The following is a 25,488-nucleotide window of genomic DNA, read 5'->3' on the forward strand; positions in this document are numbered from 1 at the left end:
TTCTGCCTCTCTTGCCTTCACATTCATCAAAGACACTCACCGAAACCTAGTTTGTAGTCTATTGCGCCCTCCACTCAAATTCTGCCATCACCTAGGGAATGCGAACATCAATGAGGATAACTTATTTGACAGTTTGCTTCACGGTTCCTTTAGCCTTCTTTCTCTCCGGTGACCTAGAACTCTACCAATGTATAGCAACTATTCCTATGGCCACATCTTGAACTTGTCTTTGCTTGACATTATTTTAACTCTGAAATTCTAAACTTCCCCCTCTCTTATCTTAACCTTCTAAATTAGCACTATCAAATAAAATACAATGTGTGCCATTTATATAATTTAAGATTTTCTTGTAATCACAATTAAAAGTAAAAAAAAAAAGCACTCATTTTGAAAATCAGTAACTTACTTTAACCAAATACATCAAAAGATCATTTCAGAATGTAATCAATAAAAATAATAGCAATGAGATAGGGTACCTTCTTTTTTCATACTAAGTCTTCAAAATCCACTGTGTATTTTATACCTTATAAGCGTATCACAACTAAAATACTAAGTTGTCTATAGCCAAGGTGTAATGTAGTTTTATCAAAATAAGAGTTGTGTTTAATAGAAAAATATTTTAGACTCTGCAGAGTAAAGAACTTGGCCTTGCCCAAAGAGAAGGCCTGGCCTTCCCTTGGCTTCTGGGAAGCAGTCTCTGGGTTCTTGGAATGTTAAGTCTGCTCGGAGTGTCTCTGTCTGGGAGCCTTGGGTCATGCCAGAGAGTCTAATAACATGATTTAGGCTGGGATTTGCCACACCCATATAGTCTCAGGGTAGAGGCTGGATATACATTGTTGGCTGCACAACAGCGTGACTTGACGTGTGGGCTTTGGGTCACGAGCATCAGTTGACCGAGACACACAGATCAATCATGTGAGCAATCAATCAATCAATCAGGCTTATGTAAAATAAAAACACTGAACACAGAGGCTGGGCTGAGCTTCCCTGATGGGTACTGCTCTGTACACAATGTAACACATCAATACCAGGAGTGTAACATATCTTGTATCCACATGGAAAGGACAACAAAAGTTCTGCATTTGGTACTTCTCCTGGACTCTGCACTTCCTTCCCTGGCTGATTTTAATCTGTATCCTTTACCTGTATTAAACCAAACTGGGAGTATATTAGCTTTCAGTGAATTTTGTGAATCCTTCTAGCTATTTATCAAACTGAACCGGTTTTGGGAATTTCCTGAACTTGTAGGTGACAGCAGAGTAAGGGGTGATCTTGGAGACTGTGCTCTCTTAGTTTGTAGTTGGCTAACTCTCACAGCTGGCCTAAAACTTTTCATAATACCTCAGTTTTTAAATTTAAATGTAAATTAAATTCAAAACTCAGTTCCTCAGGGGCACTAGCTACATTTCTTTTTTCTTTTTTTTTTTTTTGAGACGGAGTCTCGCTCTGTCCCCTAGGCTGGAGTGCAGTGGCCCAATCTCAGCTCACTGCAAGCTCCGCCTCCCGGGTTCACAACATTCTCCTGCCTCAGCCTCCTGAGTAGCTGGGACTACAGGCGTCCGCCACCACACCTGGCTCATTTTTTGTATTTTTAGTAGAGACAGGGTTTCACCGTGTTAGCCAGTATGGTCTCAATCTCCTGACCTCGTGATCCGCCCGCCTCGGCCTCCCAAAGTGCTGGGATTACAGGCGTGAGCACAATAGCAACATGTGGACAACGGCTGTCGTGTTGGGCGGTGTAGTTTTAGACTTTCATCTTTCCAACCTTCTTATGCCCAACACACTAACACACTTGCTTTTCAACTTCATCTAGACCTGTAGCTTCATGAATTCTTCTTTTTTTTTTTTTTTTTTTAAATAACAGAGAATTTCTCCATGTTGCCCAGGCTGGTCTCAAACTCCTGGGCTCCAGTGATCTGCCTGCCTGGGCCTCCCAAAGTGCTGGGATTACAGGTATGACCCACCATGCCCAGCCAGCTTTAAAAATTCTTATTTAAGATCAGTCATCCTGGTCTCACTTGCCTTCCCAACCCACTTCAGCCTAAGCCCAAAAGCCCACACTTTAATTACATTATTGCTAGTGGCCTCAAAACCCTTGTCACCTGTTGCCTCTTCATTTGCACATGTCATGTAAACTCTAAACGGGATCAGTCCAATTGTCTGTCTTATTCAGTTTACACACAGGTAATTGAGCATTGGTGGTAGGGGGAAAAAAATCACTCAATTCTGTATAATGGAATAACAAGTTAACTGTTTCCTATCTCTAAGGCCTTTAATCAACTCATTTTGCTATTCTTAATTGCCCTCTCTCTCATTCCTCCCCGCAGCTAATTTCACTTTCTCCATGCTGATCCAGGTCTCTACCCTCTCACCCTTAATTCATCTGATAACATAATCTGCTACTCTCAATAGAAAATTATATGAAAAGCATGAAACATCTTTTTCACATTCTTCTACCTAAAAAATTACCTATACCCACATGCATCCTTTATCTTCTATCCTTCTTCATGTGCAAGGCTAATTTCTTACAATTATGCTCATCCCTCAGTTCCTCATTGATCTTGCTTTAGAGATTGTTTTCCATATCAATTATTTTCAAACTCATCTTCCCCACTACTGCATCTTCAACCTCAACCTGTAATCAAGTCTCATATTTAAACAAATCAAAATAAAACAAACCCCTCCTTATTTCCTGTCAAGTATCAAGAGGGTCTGAGATCTCACCATTTTTGCAAGCTAATAACTCAACCCGCCACAATTACATGGATGATGGCAGAAGATAGGAAACCCCTCTGTCAGAGACAAAAGACTTTGTCACTTAGGGCACAGCAAGCAGCATGAACATCAACATATTTGCTTCGGTTCCCCAAGCCCTAATTTTCACAGGGCACTGCAAATGGGACCAGATGACGCCTACACACACAGTTGGGTCCATTATAGGAGAGGAACCCTGAGCTTGGAGCTTAGGGAATCTTTCACACTGGGCAATAAACAGACCTATCTTTGAGCTGTGGAGGGAGATACTATCTCTACCTTTCAAGGGTGCTCACTATATAAACATCCTTGAGAAAACAGTCTAGAACAAAGGCAGTCAGGGCCTTACTCATGAAACATGAAGAAATGTGAGATATCCGTGGAGAACTCTCTCCCAACAACCTTGCTTCCTGTACAAACTACTGTCTTCTCCCTTCTTTCCTTCAGAGCAATGCTTCTCAAAACAGCACCTAATGCCTCCACTTCTTTAACATCTGTCTCCACCTCTGCCATTTTATTAATATTTCCCTAGCCAGGCCGGGAGCGTTGGCGCACGCCTGTAATCCCAGCACTTTGGGAGGCTGAGGCGGGCAGATCACGAGGTCAGGAGATCAAGACCATCCTGGCTAACATGGTGAAACCCCGTCTCTACTGAAAATACAAAAAATTAGCCGGGCATAGTGGCGAGTGCCTGTAGTCCCAGCTACTTGGGAGACTAAGGCAGAATGGCCTGAACCCGGGAGGTGGAGCTTGCAGTGAGCCGAGATTGCGCCACTGCACTCCAGCATGGCCACAGAGTGAGATTTTGTCTCAAAAAATATACATATAATATATATAATTATTATTATTTATATATTATATTATTTATATATAATATATATAATAATTATATATATTATATATAATTATTATATATTTTATCTATAATTTATATATAATATATAATAATAATTATATATATTATATATATAATTATTTATATATTTTATATATAATTTATATATAATTATTATTTGTATATTATATATATATATAAAGTCAGAGAATATGCTACAACATGTCAACATGTTCGCAGCAGTCAGAGAAAGGAGGCCCAGCAAAAGATACTAAGAAGGAACAGTCCGAAAAATAGAAGAATCAGTAGTTGAACATTTGTGGAAATCAAAACTAAGAGCTTTAGAAGGAAACAGTCAAGAATTCAGATGCTACAAAGAGGTCAAATGAAGTAAAGACTATCAATTTGCAACCAGGACACCATTTTTGACTTTAGCTAGGGAAATATATATATATATATGTATGTATGTATGTATTTTTTTTTTGAGACAGAGTCTTGCTCTTTTGCCCAGGCTGCAGTGCAGTGGCGTGATCTCGGCTCACTGCAAGTTCCGCCTCCCAGGTTCACGCCATTCTCCTGCCTCAGCCTCCCGAGTAGCTGGGACTACAGGTGCCCACCACCTCGCCCAGCTAATTTTTTGTATTTTTAGTAGAGACGGGGTTTCACCATGTTAGCCAGGATGGTCTCATCTCCTGACCTCGTGATCTGCCCGCCTCAGCCTCCCAAAGTGCTGGGATAACAGGCATGAGCCACCGTGCCCGACCTCTATTTCTTCTTAAGTCAGTTGTTTCAACAGTTGGTATCTTTCCAGGAATTTGTCCATTTCATCTAAGCTATCTGACTTTTTTTTTTTTTCAGACAGGGTCTCACTCTGTTGCCCAGGCTGGAGTGTAGTGGCACAATCATAGCTCACTGCAACCTCCACCTCCTAGGCTCAGGTGATCCTCCCACTTCAGCCTCTCGAGTAGCTGGGACTACAGGTGTGCACCACCATGCATGGCTAATTTTTCTATTTTTTTTTTGTAGAGATGGTGTTTCACCATGTTGCCCAGGCCGGCCTTGAACTCCTGAGGTCAAGCAATCCACCCACCTCAGCCCCCCAAAGTGCTAGGATTATAGGCATGAGCCACCAAGCCCAGCTGATTTGTTGATGTATAGTTGTTCATAATATTCCTTTATAATCATTTTTATTTTTTTTAAGACAGGGTCTTGCTCTGTTGCTCAGGCTTAAATGCATTGGCACAATCATGGCTCACTGCAGCCTTGACATCCTGGGCTCAACTGATCCTCCTGCCTCAGCCTCCTAAGTAGCTGGGACCACAGGCTCATGCTACCACATCCGGCTAATTTTTTATGTTTATTAGAAATGAGGTCTCACTATGTTGTCCATGCTGGTACTGAACTCCTGGGCTAAAGCAATCCTCCCACCTCAGCTTACCAAAGTGCTGGGATTATAGGCGTTGAGTCACCATGCCCAGCCCATTTTTATTTCTTAAGGGACTGTAGTAATGTTCCTTTCTTTCACTTCTGATTCTAGTCATTTCAGTCTTCTCTTTTTTTCTTCTCTCTCTCGTCAATCTAGCTAAAGATCTGTCAATGTTGTCGATTTTTTCAAAGAACCATCTTTTGGTTTCACTGATATCCTCTATTGTTTTTCTATTCTCTATTTCATAATTTCTGCCATAATCTTTATTTCCTTCTTTCTGCTTGCTTCAAGACACTAGAAGAGGAAGAACAAACTAAAACTGAAGCAAGCAGAAAGAAGGAAATAACAAATATTATAGCAGAAATTATGAAATAGAGAATAGAAAAACAACCAACTATAATGGAATGAAATTGGAAATCAAGAGTAGGAACATTCGGGAAATTCACAAATATGTGAAAATTAAACAACACACTAATAAATAAATAATGAAATAAATCAGACATCAAAAGTGAATTCAGAAAATACTTTCAAACGGCATACTAAAACTCATGATATGCAGCCAAAGCATGCTTAGAGGGAAATTTATAGCTGTAAAATGCCCACAGTTAGAAAGATCTCATATCAATAACCTAAGGAGCTATGACTACAGGCGCATGCCACCATGCCCAGCTAAAAGCTAGATTCTTCTAGTGAAGTTTATTTCTCCATGTTTACAGTGTTCAGCCTCTAATGTGATTCCTCTGGAACAGGCAGCTTCGGTATGCCTACAGTTAGTTACCTTGGGATCACAGTGTTTTTGCTAGGACTTTCTTCCTCTCATTTACTGACCACACCCAGCCGTTAAACTCCACTAGTTGCTGGCTGATTGCCCTTTTGTTTTGAATAATGCCCTGGGGCACAAATTGGTCTACAAACAATACAATCAAATTCTGGTTCCTTTGAAGAAATAATTTTTGCCATCAGTGTTTTTTTGTTTTATTTTTGTTTTTATTTAAGACAGGGTCTCCCTATGTTGCCTATGCTGACCTCCAACTCCTAGGCTCAAGCCATCCTCCTGCCTGAATAGCTAGAATAACAGGTGTGCACCCAGCCAGTGATTTATTTTTTTTCTAATCCCAGAAAAGCTCTTTCTAAATTAATTCATTGGTTCTCCCCCTGCGAACTAGCAAACCTACCATTCGGCCTGTTTCATGAATCTCTTCTCAAACGTCCTTTACCACAACCTCCACTGTTCTTTTTCTTTTTTCCTTTCCCTCTACTGTTCTTGAGAGTACAATCAGGTTTGAACTTCTTCACTCCCTGTTGCAAATGAAGTCAGTTCCTTTGGGAAGAAATTAGGAGCTGTTTTATGGTTTGTTTTTCTCCACAGGTAAAAATCTCAGAGTTAGGGCTCTGGAGCTGGGGTTGGGGACAATAGCAAACTTCTCTGAGTGATGCTCCCACTCTAGGAACTGAGAGTTTGGTGGATGGAGAGCGGGGGAGGACAGCAGCCTGGGGTCCTCTCAGCTTGCCTCTCCTAGCAGCAAAAGACAGTGAAACCACGGTCTTAACACCCAAGGCAAGAGTGATCTGGGTCCTAGTATTCTCGGCATACCTGATCAAGTTCCACAAGTGGGGGCTGAGTAGAAGAAGGGGCCCCCATCTCTTAACTGCACTTCTCCAGGACTCAGCAATAGGCAGCTCGGGACAGAATGAGAATTGCTGATGTCCAAATCCTCCTGGGAAGAAAGCTGCTATTCAGATGCTGGAGAGAATTGAGGAGAAGTGACAAATAAAAATTACAGGAGACCATTGTTTTCGAATAAACTTCTGCACTAGGCACCAACAGACCAAACTAAATATCAAAATGGAGTCACTCATGCTAAAGTTCCAAAGCGAAAACTAGGTTGTTATCTGACCTGAGAAATCAGGAGAAAGAGATAACAGCCAATTTCCCAAACAGCCCAGTCTAAAATCTTTAACTGGCACAATGATGAAGTTCCCTCTGCTTTAATCCTTACTAAAAAAGGTAGCCCGAAGTAACCTGATGTTAACTGGTTAATTTTCTATTGTTCTGTTTAAAAGTAACCAATACACTGTTCAGACTTCTTAAGCCCTTCTGTCTATAAGCCAAACTCTTCTGCTCCACTTACTGGAACACTTATTCTATGAAATGAAATGTTGTCTGATTCTAGAATCGCAAATAAAGCCAACTGCGATCATCAAACTAAACTTGCAATTTTGTCTTTTGACAGAAGGAAGCCCTGCGTTCTTGGCTGCAGTAGCCTGGACGGGAATTTCCACCTTGCTGACCAGACTTTGTTTCTTACCGAATTTGCACAGATGTTCTTGAATAATGTTCCTTCATTTTCTGCTTACTCTTAGGACGATTTCCAGAGACTTTAAATGACTGGGTTTTGTTTTCTTTAATAGTTTTCACTTGTTTCAGCAAGCAAGGCAGGTCAGCAGAGCTCCTCACACCTTGACGGCAGAAGTTGATCTCCCACTCACTCTCTCACATGAAGGCGTAAGGAAGCACTGTGCTAGAGCTCTATATATGCGATCTCATTTACTCTTCACAACTATAATACAAATATTCTAGATCTTACCTTATACAGACCTGGAACCTGTGCACCAAAATCATCTAGTAATTTGCTCTAAGTAAAAGGGCAAATAGGTGACAGAGATCTGATTCAAACCTAGGTCTAAATACATCCAAAGCCCAGGTTTTCTTGACTAAGCCCCTTTCATCTTTTTTACACAGACATTTTTAAAAATCAGAGCTCATGAGACAGTTCTATCCCTGTGCAGTCTCAATAATTTCTTTAGGTAATACACTATTTTCTTCCACATCTGGATCTTTTATAATAATATTACTTAATAGTATCAATAATAACATTTCAAATTCTATTGTTATATGTTACATAATATGTGTTGCAATATATAATTATAGGTTGGTGCAAAAGTAATTGCGGTTTTTGCCATTACTTTCAATGACAAAAGCCACAATTACTTTTGCACCAACCTAAAATATTTTGTTTTTAAAATAACATTATCAGAAGTGATATTCTGTTTGTTCATCCCTTGAGGTACATTCACACGAAGTCCAGGACCAAGAAACTGATCTCTCTAATACTGCTTCCTGCTGGGTGTAGTGGCTCATGCCTATAATCCCAACACTCTGGGAGGCCAAGGCAGGAGGACTGTTAGAGCCCAGGAGTTCAAAACCAGCCTGGGCAACATAATGAGACCTAATCGCTATAAAAATTTAAAAATTAGCCTGGCATGGTGGTGTATACCTATAGTCCCAGCTACTCAGGAAGCTAAGGCAGGAGGATTACTTGAGCCCAGGAAGCTGGGGGTGCACTGAGCTGTGATCCCGTTACTGCACTTCACCTGGTCAACAGAGCAAGACCCTAGCTCAAAAAAGAATAAATAAACAAATAAATAAATAAATAAAATCTGCTTTCTTAAAGAGTAAGGTAGATTGATGTGCCCTGTGTTTGGGTCTTTTTTTATTACAAACATTAAGATGACATGATCTTTTTTCTCCCCAAATTACCATTGTTTCCCCACCAATAAATGTCTTTCTATGAGATAAAATACCTAACAGGCAGCTCAAGGATTTGGGAGATGTTTGACTTTTTATAGAATAAAACTTGTAAAAAGGTATCTTCCAGCCTGAGCAATATAGTGAGACCCCCGTCTCTACTAAAAATTTAAAAATTAGCCAGGTGTGGTAGTGCACAGCTATAGTATCAGCTACTCAGATGGCTGAGGCAGGAGGATCACTTAAGCCCAGGAGTTCGAGGCTGCAGCAAGCTAGGATTGCACCACTGCATTCCAGCCAGGGCAGCAGAGCAACACCTTGTCCAAAGAAAAAACCTTATCTAGATAATGCAAGTTTTCTATTTGCCTTGTATACATTTGTGATCTTAATTAAGGCAGGTTTATCATAATATGTGCCTGGAATGTCAGACCATAGTATAGTCTCCCAGTAGCATGACTGCTATTTCTCTCTCTCCAAATATTCTCTCTTGTGCTTTCATTTTCTGGTTCATAAATTTCCATATAACCATGCCCTCCAGGAAGATTTCCCTGATCTCCAAGAGTTAACCAAACTGCCATCTGCACTACTGTTCTCTACTATACAGAGTTTTACAGTTTCCATTCTCATCTTCAAAGTAATATGTTGATTTCCCTGTCTGTTTTCCACCAGATTTCTCCACGGAAAGGAAAACCAGTGTCTTAATTGAGTCGGCATCTCCAAGGCACATGATTGGCATATAATTATCATACATACTGAAGGCCTACTATACCTTCTTGACAAACAATGCTATCCTTCAAATCTTGTAATGCTTTCATTTCTTTAAAATAAAGTATCCCCTCCCATACTATATTGAGTATAAATTTCTATCACCATTAGCTTTAACATTAACTAATCACATATACAAAGCCAATTAAATATAAAATTAAGAAATAATGATACCTCTTTTAAAAAGAACTAGAACTTACCCTAAAGATACTTTGACACACAAAAAAACACTAGATCGCTAGGGAAACTTTAAAAACACAAACACACACACACACACACATCCATGCAGCCACAACTGACTAGTCATTAACAAGAAGATTCATTCTAAAAGTGATTCTATGCTTTTAAATACATTTTATCGTGCAGGAAGGAGCAAATGTTTAAAAATTAAAAAATTTTAAATTAGCAAGTGTTCATATTGATAATTTTTTTTAAATGAGGAAATTAGACAAATAAGGTATATAAAGAAACTTTTCTCTGTAGCTAGTTGCCAAAAGAAAAAATACAAGACACATCAATTTAGATTTGGAAGTTTACCCTTTAACTCTACTTGGCTCCATTTATCACTGTTAGAAAAAAAATCGTTTTGTCAGTTTTTACCACCTTAAAAATCAGATTTGTCAGTAACAAAGTCTCTTGCTTATTTCTGACATTGTGCTAAAGCTAAGTGTGAGAGGAAAATATAGCTACTGAAGGCGGAACCCCCAAAATTACAAGAATCATTGAGGGGAACTGTGAACACATGGTAAGTAATATAGTTACATGTTATATTTAAACAAAGTTTAAGGAACGCACTCGGGTGAGATTATTTGCTCTAAGTGGCTTTTTCTGACACAACAGAGGCCCACACACTTGTGAGAGTTTTGTCGCACTTGGTAACCTCAATTAGAACCTGCAAACAGGAAAGACCCTAAGTCCCACGTTCAGAAAGGATGCTTGTTTTTGGAGATCTTTAATCTCAACTGTCAGCGCCTGACTGAAATAAACAAAACACCTTTGCTAAGGAAACAAATGTGTTAAAGGGATTTTACTAGATTAATCAAAACAAGTTAAATGCCTTTGTTGATAGAAAATGACAGGACTGAAGAACAGCATCAAGTGACTGCTGCTCAAGTGACAAAGGCACTGAACAGCTATTTTAGGTTTGCCATAGTGTGCTCAATAGCTGTTTAAAGAATGCAATAAATGTACTTACCAAATATTTCCCCTCCACTAGCATATTCTGTCACCAGATAAATCATCCGTTCTGTCTCCATAACCTGGTGCAAAGGCAGGAAAGTGACAGACAGTGACACAAATGACAGGCTGATACAGGAAGAGAAACTAATGACTCCTCTTTTCTCATTTGAAATATTAATAACCACTATAGATTAAAGAAAACTGAAAACATTTTTGGGGAAACAAATATAAATGTTATTAAGAAGAAAGGGAAAATTAGATATTCCTCCAAGTTCTTAAAAGTAGGAAATTTTTATTGCTTGAGAGAGATAGGCTTTTTGATGTTCCATGAGGTCTCTGCAATCTCTTAAGCTCCATAAAACTGAAAGGCAAAGAAGTTGTCAAGAACCAAAACTTAAACTTCAGATTCAACATCAGTCATCTGAAGCACAAAAATGCCCCATCAAATAAAAAAAAAAACTAAAGCAAAAAAAAGCCTTTGGGGAAAACAATGGGAATCACATAAGAACGCCACAGAAATCACATGTCTTTCTTGTTTTTATAGAAATGACAACTTTCCTTTCCACTGCCCATTTATTTGAAAAAAAGAGAACAGTAATTTAAAATACTCAACCTTTTAAAGTAACGTAAGTGATTTGTGTTTTGTCTTGGTCCCTTTGTTGCTCCTTTTTAAAATTCATTGTAGTATGTTGTCAGTCCTTTCTTCCTTTTTACATTTTCCATCAAACATTTTTAAAAGTAATAATGATTACATACACTCATTATAAAACAAAAGACCAAACGCTTTCCTCTTCCCAATCTCCTCCATCTCAATCCCCAGAGGAACACTGTTCACTGTTTATTGTATATCTTTCTAGAACAGTGCTGTCCAACAGAAATATAATATGAACTGCATATATTATTTTAACTTTTCTAGTAGCCACATTTAAAAAGGAAAAAGGAAAAGGTGAAGATAATTCTAATACTACTTTTTATTTACCCCAATATATCCAAAATACTATCATTTCAACAATTCCTTTTAAAATTATTTTTAGTTTTACACTTAAATTAATTAAAACTAAATACAATCAAAAATTCAGTTCCGGGCAGGTGCAGTGGCTCACACCTGTAATCCCAGCACTTTGGGAGGCCGAGGTGGGTGGATCAGTTGAGATTAGGAGTTCGAGACCAGCCTGGCCAACACAGTGAAACCCCGTTTCTACTAAACATACAAAAATTAGCTGGGCGTGGTGGCACATGCCTGTGATCCCAGCTACTTGGGAGGCTAAGGCAGTAGAATCACTTGAACCCAGGAGGCGTAGGCTGCAGTGAGCAGAGATCATGCCACTGCACTTCAGCCCGGGCAACAGAGTGAGACTTCGTCTCAAAAATAAATAAATAAACACATAAAATTTTAAAAACCCAGCTGCCAGAACGCAAAATTAAAGCTTGAAAGAAGGCACTGCTCAAAGCTAGCACTGGACCTATGGAAATCCTCATAGGCTAATCTTGGGTAAGACAAGCAAACTTGCAGAATTCAGTTACAAGGGTAATAGCTATAAGTCAACCTCTTGAGAAAGGTCAGCCTAAGCCCCACAATTATTTAAAGACGATTTATTTTAAAAGGTAAGGTCAAGAAATTTATTCAGCCCATCAGGATAGGAAGGAAGCTGAGGTTAGACACCTGTGAGCTCACAGATACAGGTCTTCAGGCAGCACCAGGAAGCTTTCATAAGTTTGCTTGTGGGGCAGAAGGTAGGCGTTGTTCAACATAATTTAGGCTGATAAATTTCAACAGGTCTGCTCCTGTTGACCTAATTTCATTATGTGAGCAGCTGATGCCAGGGAAGAGCTCTAACGCTGTAGTTTTAACCACACATATTAACATCACAACATGTTTTCTTTTCCATAAAACTAAGAGGCTACGAAAGCTTGCCCATAGAGCCTTGGGTGTACTTTCTCCACTCTTACACATGGTCCTATGTCTGGGCCAGTAACCATTTACTGCAGACTAACAGCAGCAAAATAACCAAGTGGGTGGCCACGTCCTTCAGAACTAAGAGATGGCTGTTCTGGCAGAAAGCAGCAAGTAGAGTTGGGCCTATGCAGAGGCAAAGTTCTCGGCTGCCAACACATTGCAATTTGAGAAGCATCCTGAAGCCCCACCTCTCCCAAAATATCTCTTTCACCAGCCTGCTAAGGCAAGATCCTCTCCTCCTATCCTGCTTGAAATTCCAGCCATCAGATTTACTGCTTTTGTAGTTATGCTAGGGAATCATTTTGATGATGGCATGAAATATGCATGTTTCTTGGGAAGACCAAAAAAAAAAAAAAACTAAAATAGAAATCTCTCCTATTGGAGAGATCTGGTCACTTGATCTGGTCTCTTGATTATCAAAATAATTACTACCTTGGAAAACTAAGTCTACGATCCTATTAGAATAGAAAAGAGGTAGGTTTTGATTGATCCAAGAAGCAATCCTTTGCCATAACAATTTATAACGTGATCACAGAAACTAGTATTCAAATAATGCTATTAAAAAAATATTATATTCATCTCTAACTTTTCACCTCTCTAAATTCTCTTCTTTTTGGGTTTCCCATCCTGTTTTAGAACTCTGAACTAAATAAAATAAATTCTCATCATCTTCTGAATTAACATTTTGTGTAGTTCTTGCTAAGAATGGCATCAAATTTTAAAGAACAAATTAAAAAGACCTACCTGGGTAAGGAAAACGTACTAGTAAATGGCCAGGGGAAACTTGAGGATACTAAGTGCTGAGTGCGTAAACACAAGGGTAGGAAAGAGAGCAGGATTAACATAGAAACAAAAAAAGTCACAGATGTTCACCCACCCACATTTCTTCAAAGGGAGCCATACATATAATATTCTGGGTTCTTTGCAGCTATCTGCTATACACTAATGATCCTACCTGGTAGAGCCTGATGATATGGGGGTGGCAAAGCATCTTCATAATTTGAACTTCCCGGAAAATCTTCTTCAAGTTTTCTTCATCCAGCTGGGTCTTATCTATGATCTTGATAGCAACCTGACAACAGAGGGAAAAAAATTACTCTGATGCATTATTAAAAGCAGTTTACTAAGAAAAATTAGGTTCACTTTAAAACATTACGTTCCATAAAATATAAGCTGCCAGTATTCTGTTTACAGAATGTCAATGAGGAAAATTAATTTACTCTTTTTAAAAAGATAGGAAATGGATTCCTAGCGAGTTGGTCTCAAAGGAACACACTCCAAAAGCTAATGGGTCTTCTGCCATTTCTTCAATTGCTTACACAGTAAAATCCTATGAAAAAATACTTTATTACTCCATAGATGTCGTTACGGTCTGGGTCAAATCATGTTTCAGTGCAGAGTGGTATATAGGGCCTCTCATTAAGACAAGAAGCTTTAAATAAAATAAAAAATTTTTAAAAAGGCAAGAAGCTTGTATCATAAATACATGGTGTCTTACTAAGGTTCTATGAGAACTTTCACAGGGGCTTTACACATCTCACCAGATGCTTGTAGAACTCAATAATAATAATAATAGTAGCAGTGATGGTGGTGGCAGCAGCAGTAGCAGCAGCTACCATATACGAAATGTTTACTATGGGCCAGGTATACCTCTTAGTGGTTTGGAAGTACTAACTCATTTAAACCTCCTAACACCCACATTATCATTAACCTTGTTTTACAAATACAGAAACTGAGGCACACAGAGATTAAGTAATTAACCCAAGATTAAGTAATTTACACCTAGTATGTGGCAGGTGCAGGATTGAAGCCTAGGTAGCTTGGCTTTAGAATCAAATTCTTAATAAGAATGTTATAAGAATCTGAAGATCTTTCTTTAGCATACATGCACTGCATCATAAAACATATCTTTCCAATGTGCCCCCTTTTAATAAGATACTCATCAGCAAATACATTTTAATGAAGAATGAACAATGAAGGACTTTTAAAAATTTACTAAATCTAAACTTCCTCAGTGAAATACTTAAAATATTTGTGTTGCTCCAAAATATGTCCATATCTCAGTTTCAATTATGTAATCAGTATGGAAGCAATACTGATTAGATGAAGAACCTAGACTAGTCAAACTCTAGTCCTCTCCAAATCTTAACATTCTAAGATTCTATGCACCAGAGAGGTAAAGGGAACATATACAGTACTTACTGAGGAAAAAACCAGGAAAACAAAATCACAAAAGTAAAAATGTTTAGCTCAGAGAAATAAAGACTATTTGGAGCCATACGTGGCAGATTATTCAGATGTATAAATGACTGGCATAAAAGTAACTTTATCTGAAGCTGTTTCAGGTGTTAAAATGAGGACCCACGGGAGAAAGGCACAGGGAGATAAATTTCAGCTGTACTCAAAGAGCATTCAAGCCATGCCTAACGAGGGAGTGTGATGAAAGGAGCTGGGTGTGGCTGGAGCTACAAGGATTAATCAGACACAGCCTAAACTTCAAGGAGATCACAGTCTAAAAAGGAAAAAAGATGTGTGGAACTGAAAACAATGCAGCATTGGAAGTACAATCAATGGAGCTATGTACCAGGTATAACAACAGACAGAGGATGGTGAATGACCTTCACCTACAGGAGAAGAGGTAGAAAAAGTCTGGGAAAGACTTGACAAAGAAAGCAGAATTTCACTACAGAGAGAACTGGGATAGGCAGAGAAGAAGGTAGAGAATTTAATGAGGATCTCACCAGCTGCTTGGTTTCTTGTAAGAAGTCTTGGATAATATAACCCTTGACCACCTGCATTTCTACTTCTCCTCATTACTGCACCAGATCACATACAAGACCTTAACTCCACAACTGGTCTAGCATCTGCTCCTGCTTCTCTCAGGACAGCTCCCAAAACAACACAAAAAATCATGGTACACAATGTCTCCTCCTAGAACAAATAGCTTGGTCTTAATAGTCATTATTAATAAAATCTTACATGTGAATGGCACCTTGTAGTGTACAGAATGCTTTCATAAATATAACAAGCTTAGAAACTTGCAGATATATCCCCATAGCAGAGCTGCCAAACAGCTGTAATCCCAGCACTTTGGGAGGCCAAGAAGGGCAGACTGATTGAGTCCAGGAGTTCAAGACCAGCATGGGCAATATGGTGAAACCTCATCTCTACTAAAAAACTTTTTAAAAATTAGCCGAGCATGGTAGCATGTGTCTGTAGTCCTAGCTACTCAGGAGGCTGAGGTGGAAGGACAGTTTGATCCCGGGAGCTGAAGTTGCAGTGAGCTATGATCGTGCCAGCAACAGAATGAGACCCTGTCTCAAAAGAAAAAAAAAAGAACTTCCAAACAAGTGTGTTGGAAATGGGTTACAAGCAATAATGGATCACCTCCAATCTCAACTTTCTGTGCATGCCATGATGTGCAAAAGGTGGGAAGAACTGCTAGGATTTATTTACCTTAATAACAGAGGGCATCAACTGTCTAAGGCCTGTGCCTGAAATCTTCCACCTCTGCCCACCCCCTACTAATTGATGGCATGTACAATGTAACTGGGGAAAAGCGGGTGGCCTTCAGGTTAACTTATGAAATTTGTGCATTCTTTCACCTCCAAGAGATCACAGGGAGTCATATAGTGGGGCCTCCCTGATTCACAAGGCACGCACTCTAAATTTCATTTGCATTCTGAAGCAATAGGATCTTCATAATGGTAAACAGAGATTGTGTGGCTCCCAGTCAGCCACACAATCACGTGGGTAAATAACAACAGAGTGAATTAAATGCATTTCTGACTTACCATATTTTCAACTTATAATGGGTTTATTGGGACGTAACCCATCATAAGTCAAGAAATATCTGTACTAGCAATAATGCCTTTTGTTGGCTATAATTAACAATAATTTATTACATATTTCAAAATGGCTGAAGGAGATTTGAAACATCACCAACAGAAAGAAATGATAAATGTTTGGGGTAATGGATATCCTAATTACCCTGATTTGATCATTACATGTTGTATCCATGCAGCAAAATATCAAATGTACCCCATAAATATGTACAGTAATAAATAAATAAATACATACATGAATTTTACAAAGAAATGTACTTCATCTTTTCAGAAAAAATTGCATTGAATATAATCTGTTCTTAGAAGGCATGTACAAAGAAGTTTTAATAGATTAAAACATCAAACTCCTGTCTACTCTTCAGTGAGAGTTCAGATTCCAGAAGACATTGAAAAGTGAAGCTTTGGGCCAGGCACGGTGGTTCACGCCTGTAATTCCAGCACTTTGGGAGTTCAAGGCAGGCGGATGGCTTGAGGCCAGGAGTTCAAGACCAGCCTGGGCAACAAAGTGAGACCTCATCTCTACAAAAAATTAAAAAATTAGCCAGGTGTGGTAGTGTGTGCCTGTAGTCCCAGTTACTCAGGAAGCTGAGACAGAAGGATTGCATGAGCCTAGGCGATCACTTGAGCCTAGCAAGGGTGAAGTGAGCCGTGATCACGCCACTGCATTGCAATCTGTGCAACAAAATGAGACACTTTCTCCAAAACAAAAAAAACAAAACAAAACAAAAAAACCAAAGTGAAGCTTTATTTTAGCAGTTGAATATAGTACTGAAAGCAAGGACTCTGAAGACAAGCTACTTAGATTCAAAATCTTGGAACTATCCCTTAATATATAACCTAGAACAGGTTACTTAATTTTCCAATGGCTCCCTATCTGTAAAATGTTGGCAACAATGGAACCTACTTTAAAGTGATTTTGGGGATTAACAAAGCTAATACATGCAACCTGATTAATATAATGCCTGGCACAGTAAACAGGCAATATATGTTAATTACAGGTAGTGCTGTTGTTATTTTATTTTCTTCTGGAATCAAGCCTTCAACTTTAGGCATTCCTTGGCAAGGATTAGATTTGCTTCACTAAGCAACATAATTCTGGATCTGAAACACATCAATTCCTTATTCAAGGGACAAATTGAGGGACCAAGAAGCAAAATAGCTAACAATTTGTGGGCAGCATTCAGAACCAACTGGCTGCCGCCAGCTGATGTGGGAAGAACATGGAAAGAACAGAGCTGGAAAAAAAATAAACGCATTCCATTCAGGAAAGTCACAGTGAGCCATAGGATGGAACCCACAGCAAGACCTGACCCTGAGGGCTGTGGCAGAGAGACAGTGGTCTATTTCTTCACAGCAGGCCAGGCTCCCCTTGCCAACTCTACCTACTAGCTAACACCTGAGAGGAGAGAACTTACTGCTGCTTGGCAATGGCATAACTGCCTGATAAGACCACTTAACAGGGAAAGGAACTCAGCTCCTACCTTAGCTGCAAACTGGAAAGTGGGAGTTTTCTAAAAAGCAGAAAAATAAAGTTGGAACAGAGAAACTGCCAAGTCAGACAGCAGGTGGCTGGCACACAGGTATGATTGTTTTGAGAATATCTAAACAGATAAATAAGTATGAGTTTCACAGCTACAGATTACTGAAGGCTATATAATAAAGGTTTTGGTGTAAAGTACACACCAGTTGCTTGAAAAATTGAATGTGCCCACAACAAAGGTAAATCAGTAGGTAAAGAAAAGATAAACTCTCAAAGAATGTTTTTATATTGGGGTTGAAAATCTATAAATCTCCTAATTGTACTTACATATGAAAATTATAACAAAGAAGAAAACTTCCAACATGTTACCAAGAGACCATATATTTCCTAAGTTTGCCTGTTCTACACAGAAATCTTTTATCTTCCAAAGAGCATGATTTTGTAAATTGACATTCTAATATTAATTAAACATGACACTGTATCAAGTATGCTACTAAAGAGATACAGATTGTGAGAGTCCTTAATTTCCCTACTCAAGACATTCCCATTCAACAAATTCTTCTGTTTCAATTGGCATGTGGTAGGAAAAAAATTAAATTTAGATCATGCCAAATTTAAAGTCATAGTTCTTTATTAGTCATTCTATGAGAGGAAAAATTACTATTTCTCCCTTTTAATTCTCACTTCTAAAAAACACAGTTCTTTTAAACTCAACTCACTTTTGTAAGCACAATAATGTTCATAGTGAATGAAGCTGAAAAAAATAATGGTTTCTTCACAACAGGCAATAAATTCACTTGCATATTCTGACACCATATTTGCAAGCAAGATAAGGCAACAGAGTAAAAGACAATGAACTAAGGGACAGTTCAGCATTAAGATCAAAACAAACCACCCTTCCCCATCAGAAATAAATGCCCTATAGCAGATAGTACGGATTCAGGGATATGCCAGAACAAATGGACAGTTCAAGAAAGAACTACGTAGGAGGGAAATGCAAAGATCACAAGGGCTCAAATTCTTCCAAAACGAGAAAGAGGATCTCCTTACACTGGTATGCAGATGAACATACAGTAATTTCAAAGAATACAGTGAGCAGACTGCATGTTTAGAAGGAAAGAGAAAACATTACAGTTTGAAGAAAAGCTTATTTTTTTAAAAAATTTGTTTTAAGGAAAGAGCTCTATTTCTTTTAGAAATGTCTTTAAAATTTAGGCAGATATCAAACATTTTGTCATTGTAAGCTTTCTTCAATGGGGTTATGTTTTTATACTAACTTCTGTAGCAAAATTTTTATTCTCTATTTTTATGACAAAGCTTATCTACTCTAGAACATTCTCGGCTCAGCTCTACAACTATTTTATGATCTAGATCTGTACAGTGTAATACAGTAGGCACCAGCCACGTGTAACTATCCAGACTGATGCGCTATAAATGTAAAATATATACCAGATTTCAAAGATAGTAATATAAAAAAGAATTAAACTATCTCCCTGATACATTTTTATATTGATTACATGTGGAAATTATAATATTTTAGATATATTAGGCTAAACAAAAGATATTAAAACTAATTTCACCACTTTTTACTTTTTTAATATGATTATTTAAAAACTGTAAATAATATATGTGCCCTCTTTCTCTTGGACGGCACTGATCTACATAATGCCAATAGGCTACATAATTAATCTACCAGTTAAAGGACATATTCCTTGAAAATGACTTCTGAAATCATTGACTTGATATTGAGAATTGCCAACTGTCTATCGCACAGAAACCTGGCCCAAGTTACAAGGCTCTCAATGCTCAAACATTGCCTTGGGAGAAAATCTCAAATAAGGTCTCAAAAGTTATATTCTAGGAGCTCAATTTAATTCAATTTTTAAAATGTCTATTGAGCAGCCGACTGGTTTACTGTACTGCCCTTGTGTGCAGCCATTCCCAGGAGGGGTTCTCTCAGAGAATTAAGTCTTACAGCCTTAAGACAGCAGTTCCCAAACTGTTTGGTCTCAGGACTCCTTCTCTTAAAAGTTAGGAGAAACTTCAAAGAAGTTTTGATTATGTGAGTAATATCTTTCAATATTTGCTTAGAAATCAAATTAAAAATCAGAAATTAAGACAAAAATTTAAAAGACACGTGTATACAACCACACATCCCCTTGGTCATCAGAGCAACTGCAGCATCATACATAGCATAGTCTCTGGAAATCTCTATTTTATAATTGTGAGAGAGTATGAATGAAAAGTGAAAATAATGTTGTGGCATTTCTTTAAAAATGGTTTTGACCTAGGGGACCCACTGAAACAGTATTGGAGACTATGACATCCCTGAATCAAACTCTGAGAACAACTGCCCTTAAAGCATCACTGTATGTAATGAATTGACTTCTCTTCAATGCATCTAGAATAGTACCACGTTTGGGAGAACTGAGAAAACAGTCACTCAATTTTCTTTTCTATAGGGCATAATGCTTTCACAGGACCCAGCTAAGAATGGCTGGCTAGAAAGGAACTTAAGTACCTTTGGAATCAGCCTTAATGAAAAAACATTTTTATTTAAAATTTACTAGAAAATAGAATTGTCAACAGAAAACAAATTTAAAAGAACCCCAAACCAACACAAGCTAGACTCTTGAATGCAACCTGTTACACATTAAATGGCCATGATTAACAATGTGCCACGTGACCAAGGTCAGGATGTAGGCTGGCCACATTCTCGGGAAGATCCTAACGTCTGCACTGTTACCCAGGCTGGAGTGCAGTGACACGACCATAGCTCGCTGCAGCCTCAACCTTCTGGGCTGAAGCCATTCTCTCACCTCAGCCTTCTGAGTAGCTGGGACTACAGGGACACACCACCACACCTGGATAATATATATTTTTTAATTTTCTGTAGCAACAGGGTCTCACTATGTTGCCCAGGCTGGTCTCAACGGATCCTCCCACCTCAGCCTCCTAAAGTGCTGGGGTTACAGGCAAGAGCCACCACACCTGGCTTCCAATTTTTTAATTGAAGTCTATATTTCAGCTTGAAACAATTAGTCAAATCAAGTACTAAGGGGCAAAACAGGGATGTATATTTGGAAAGAACAGGTTATTCTATTCATTATACACACCAATCCCAACTGTTTCTGGGAAAATATGAAGCTGTCAAGCCTGGGATGCAAGGATGCTAGCCAACTTGAGACACAAGGACTCTACATGGCCAGCAAAGATAAGGGTCAGGCAGCTTTCAATAAACTCCACAGAAAGTAGTTAACAACTATAATTTAAAATGTACAGCACTCCAGGCACGGTGGCTCATGCCTCTAATCCCAGCACTTTGGGAGGCCGAGGTAGGCAGATCACTTGAGGTCAGGAGCTCGAGACCAGCCTGGCCAACATGGTGAAACCCCACCTCTACTAAAAATACAAAAATTAGCCAGGCCTGGTGGCACGCACCTGTAATCCCAGCTACTTGGGAGGCTGAGGCAGGGAGAATCGCTTGAACCCAGGAGGCGGAGGTCGCAGTGAGCCGAGATGGCGCCGCTGCACTCCAGCCAGGGCAACAAGAGCGAAACTCTATCTCAAAAATAAATAAATAAATAAATAAATAATAATAATAATAAAATACAATAAAATGTATAGTACTTTTTAGGTGAGTGGTTGAACTTTTATTTTTCTGCCCTGTAGGCTGTACTGAATGGTGACTGTAAAATAGTTCATGCATTTCCAATGTCTGGATAGAGAACAGAAAGTTTACTGAAAGTGGGAAAATAAGTTGGAAAATGGTATACTGTGCAAAATTAGTAAATAGTATCTGAAGCAAAGGAAATTTTCTGTGATTACTTGAAATTCAAGACATAGAAGAGAAATTTTTAAAAACAAAAAGAAAATGATTTCTCAGTTCCAGTAATTCCCATCTGGTTGACATTTACCCTCTCAGAAAACAGAAGCCTATGAGTGTCTCCAATATTATGAGCAACTCTCTCAGGCATACTGACATGATTGTTACTGTTGCAAAGTGCCAACAATGTTTTATACTTAAATCAACTCTTGTCCTACAGGTTTACCATTTAAATGTATTCAACAAATTTTTTTTTTTTAAAAAAAAGGAGTGGAGGAAAAGACAGAGTTGACAATAAAAATGAAAGTCAGTCAGGATTATTTACAAAATATAGATATTCAATTTTCTATTTTCAGGTGTTTATTTCAGATTGAACAAATTGCAGAAGTTTAAGAAGGAGATACTCAGAATGGGATTGATGGCTTAATTTTAAGGTTAAGGAGCTGTTGAAAAAGATGCCTCAAAGCCCTAAAAAAAAGAGGGAAGAGGCCAGGTGCAGGGCTCACACCTGTAATCCTAGCACTTTGGGAGGCTGAGGTGGGCAGATCACTTGAAGTCAGGAGTTCAAGACCAGCCTCTCTAACATGGTGAAAACCCGTCTCTGCTAAAATATATATACATATATATATATATATATATATATAAATTAGCCAAACATAGTGGTGTATGCCTGTAGTCCCAGCTACTTGGGAGGCTAAGGCAGGAGAATTGCCTGAACCTGGGAGGCAGAGGTTGCAGTGAGCCGAGATGACACCACTACATTCCAGCCTGGGTGACACAGCAAGACTCCGTCTCAAAAAAAAAAAAAAAAAAAAAGAGGGAAGAGCAGGAAAGAAGGAGAAGGACAGAAAGAGAATGTAGGACAAACAGGAAACACTCTGAATAGAGAGAAAGGATTGGACAGAAAAGTATCAGGGATTTGGGGAAGAAAAGGGCAAAAGCTAAATGGTTTAACAAGGCGGTTCTAATAGTTTAAAATGGCAACCAAAGAACACTGTCTAAGAAAGTGGCATAATGACAAAATAGGCCGGCCTGGTGGCTCATGCTGTAATCCCAGGAGTTCGAGACCAGCCTGGGCAACACAGCAAGACCCCCATCTCTACAAAAATTTTTTTAAAAATTATCCAGCCATGACGGCATATGCCTGTAGTCCTAGTACTCAGGAGACTGAGGTGGGAAGATCATTTGAGTCCAAGAGCTCAAGGCTATAGTGGGCTGTGATCACGCCACTGCACTCCAGCCTGGGAGAGAGGGAGACCCCATTTCAAAAAATAAAACAATAAAAATAATAAGAATAACAATACAGGTTGAATATCCCTTATCCAAAACGTTATGTTTCATATACACCTTATACACATAGCTTGAAGGTAATTTTACACAATATTTTAAATAATCTTGTGCATTAAAAAAAAGTTTGTATTAAGTGCTTATGCATAGAATTTTCCACATGGTGTCATGTTGGTACTCAAATAGTTTAAGATTTGGGGGCATTTTTCGTTTTTGAATTAGGGGTGTTCAACCTATAACTTACAGAAATATTTTGAAATTTTTAAAAAAGTAGTTATTTCCAAAGAAAAATGTCAAAGTTATGGTGGGAAATTAAACTATAAAAAATGAAATTTTGCACTTTGGGAGGCCGAGGTGGGCGGACTGCCTGGGGTCAGGAGTTTGAGATCAGTCTGGCCAACACGGTGAAACCCCTTCTCTACTAAAAATACAAAAAAAAAATTAGCCAAGCATGGTGGCGTGGGCCTGTAGCCCCAGCTACTTGGGAGGCTGAGGCAGGGGAATTGCTTGAACCAGGAAGGTGGAGGTTGCAGTGAGTCAAGATCACACCACTGCACTCCAGCCTGGTGACAGAGCAAGACTCTGTCTCAAAAAAAAAAGAAAAAGAAAAAGAAAAGAAAAATAGAAATTTTAGTCCCAGGACAGAAAGACGGGAAATAACTTGGCAATATGGCCTAAAATACAAGGTTGTAAGGAGACAAAAAGCTGAATAAATTTTAAGATGAATTTTCTTAATGAGTACATGCTACTCTTTCCTGGAATGCCAACTCACAGGTAAAAATAACACAGACTCACAGAAGGATTGTACTCTTCCCAAGAACAGCATTTGTCAAGAAGCCTGCGTACTGTTAAGCACATTTAGATGTAGAACCTAGAACGCTCCAAGACTTAAGGCTCCAGCTGAAAAGAGAGCTGAACTCAACTGCCGTAACATAATTTTCTTAAACTTCCCCTATGGAGATTTATTATATAGGGTATCTTGCTAACCTTACAATGGTAGTGCTGTTCCTGTTGAACAAAATCAGCAACAGTTCATATTTTAAATTGTTTTAAATTATATCAATATGCCCTCAAGGACTAATAACACAGTCTGTGTGAAGTAGCAGGAGCTGAGTGAACCAAGGAAACAGAAAACAGTTGAAAAACTATCCTAAACCCTCATCTCTTGACATCTCCCAATTATTTGACAATGAAGACTAAGGAAAAACAGGAAGCAATATCCATTTTCAGACTGCATTTCATCCTCCTATTTCTGAAACTCTCACTTGTAATGCATCCTCGGATGTCAGTAGTGTACTCATTGTTTGTCAAAAGGTGCATCGTTGTGAAATCACGCATTTCTAGTCTGGATGTTTATGATACCAGACTACCTTCCCTGAGCAGCCTACAGTAACAAGCCAGCCTCCCTGTGCCCATCAGGAACATGGCACCAACTACCTTCCGAGGCGTTTTCCGAAGGACAGGTGCACACTACCAGAGCTGACAGATAATGCCCCTCCGGGATTCCTTCAAAATGGAATGTTTTGTGTGATGGCTTGTGCATTTATTCCAGTTTCAATGAGTTCCTTATATTTAGTAATCATCACATTTTCAAGTCAAACAAATGTTATTTCCATAATGAATGTTTGCATTTCATGTGATGAATAGTGTAATTTAAGTAACTTAAATCAATCCCTGGAAGTCTAATAGTAAACATTAATTAATTCTTAAATTTCTGGGTTTTTTTGTTTTTGTTTTTTGAGATGGAATCTCGCTCTGTCTCCCAGGCTGGAGTACAGTGGCACCATCTCGGCTCACTGCAACCTCCACCTCCTGGGTTCAGGCAATTCTCCTGCCTCAGCCTCACAAGTAGCTGGGACTACAGGCGCGCACCACCATGCCCAGGTAATTTTTTGTATTTTTAGTAGAGATGGGGTTTCACCATGCTGGCCAGGCTGGTCTCAAACTCCTAACCTTGTGATCCACACTCCTTGGCCTCCCAAAAGGCTGGGATTACAGGCGTGAGCCACTGTGTCTGGCCAAATTTCTGATATTTATTTTAAAGGTGGTAAGTGGACAACTGATAAACAACACTGCCATAGAAAAAACTGAGAATGGTTCCACTGAAATATAAAATTATTATATAGGTTAGACATAGCCACAACAGATGTCAAAAGACAGCTACATGAAGTATATGCTTAATATAACAGAGTTAACATTTAACAAGATTCTTTGTGTTTTCCTGTAGCAGGATTACAGATATCCTAAATACTGACCTTCTCTGATGGTCATAAATTTGCATTAGAGTACAAGTGTAGAATTTCAAAAAGGGGCTAAGGTAGAACCAAGGATTTTATGTAAAGGAAATTGTCATAACTGTGTATCAATTCATTAAAGTATTGAGGATAGTTAATAACATTGAGGGTTTTTAAAAATCATTAAAAGCATCCACAATTTAAGTAAAACCCAACTATTATACTATTAGCCCCTCTTTTATGTCTTATGACAATACTATTTTTAAGCCAATTAACATGACCCCTAATTCATTGCCAATGAGACCCAAAAGAATCTCCAGATATCAGAAATAGTTTCATTTAAGATAGACAGACAGCCGACGTGGTGGCTC

General features: G+C 38.7%; 1 protein-coding gene across 12 annotated transcripts in view; it reads right to left on the bottom strand.

Moving 5' to 3' along the window:
• SIK3 (SIK family kinase 3) overlaps positions 1-25,488 on the bottom strand; it is a 263,876-nt gene that overhangs the window by 105,939 nt on the left and 132,449 nt on the right. For all 12 annotated transcript variants that reach the window (XR_008669499.2, XR_008669500.2, XR_008669501.2 and 9 more), the window contains exons 2-3: positions 13,401-13,517; positions 10,505-10,568 (exon numbers count right to left, since the gene is read on the bottom strand). Coding sequence is in view for 4 of the 12 variants with exons in the window: in XM_019036698.4 (XP_018892243.2) it covers positions 10,505-10,568; positions 13,401-13,517 (181 nt within the window). In the remaining 8 variants the exon portion in view is untranslated. The remainder of the gene's footprint in view (positions 1-10,504; positions 10,569-13,400; positions 13,518-25,488) is intronic.

Source organism: Gorilla gorilla, chromosome 9, assembly GCF_029281585.2.
Source record: "Gorilla gorilla gorilla isolate KB3781 chromosome 9, NHGRI_mGorGor1-v2.1_pri, whole genome shotgun sequence".
In the NCBI taxonomy this organism is placed as follows: Eukaryota; Metazoa; Chordata; class Mammalia; order Primates; family Hominidae; genus Gorilla; species Gorilla gorilla.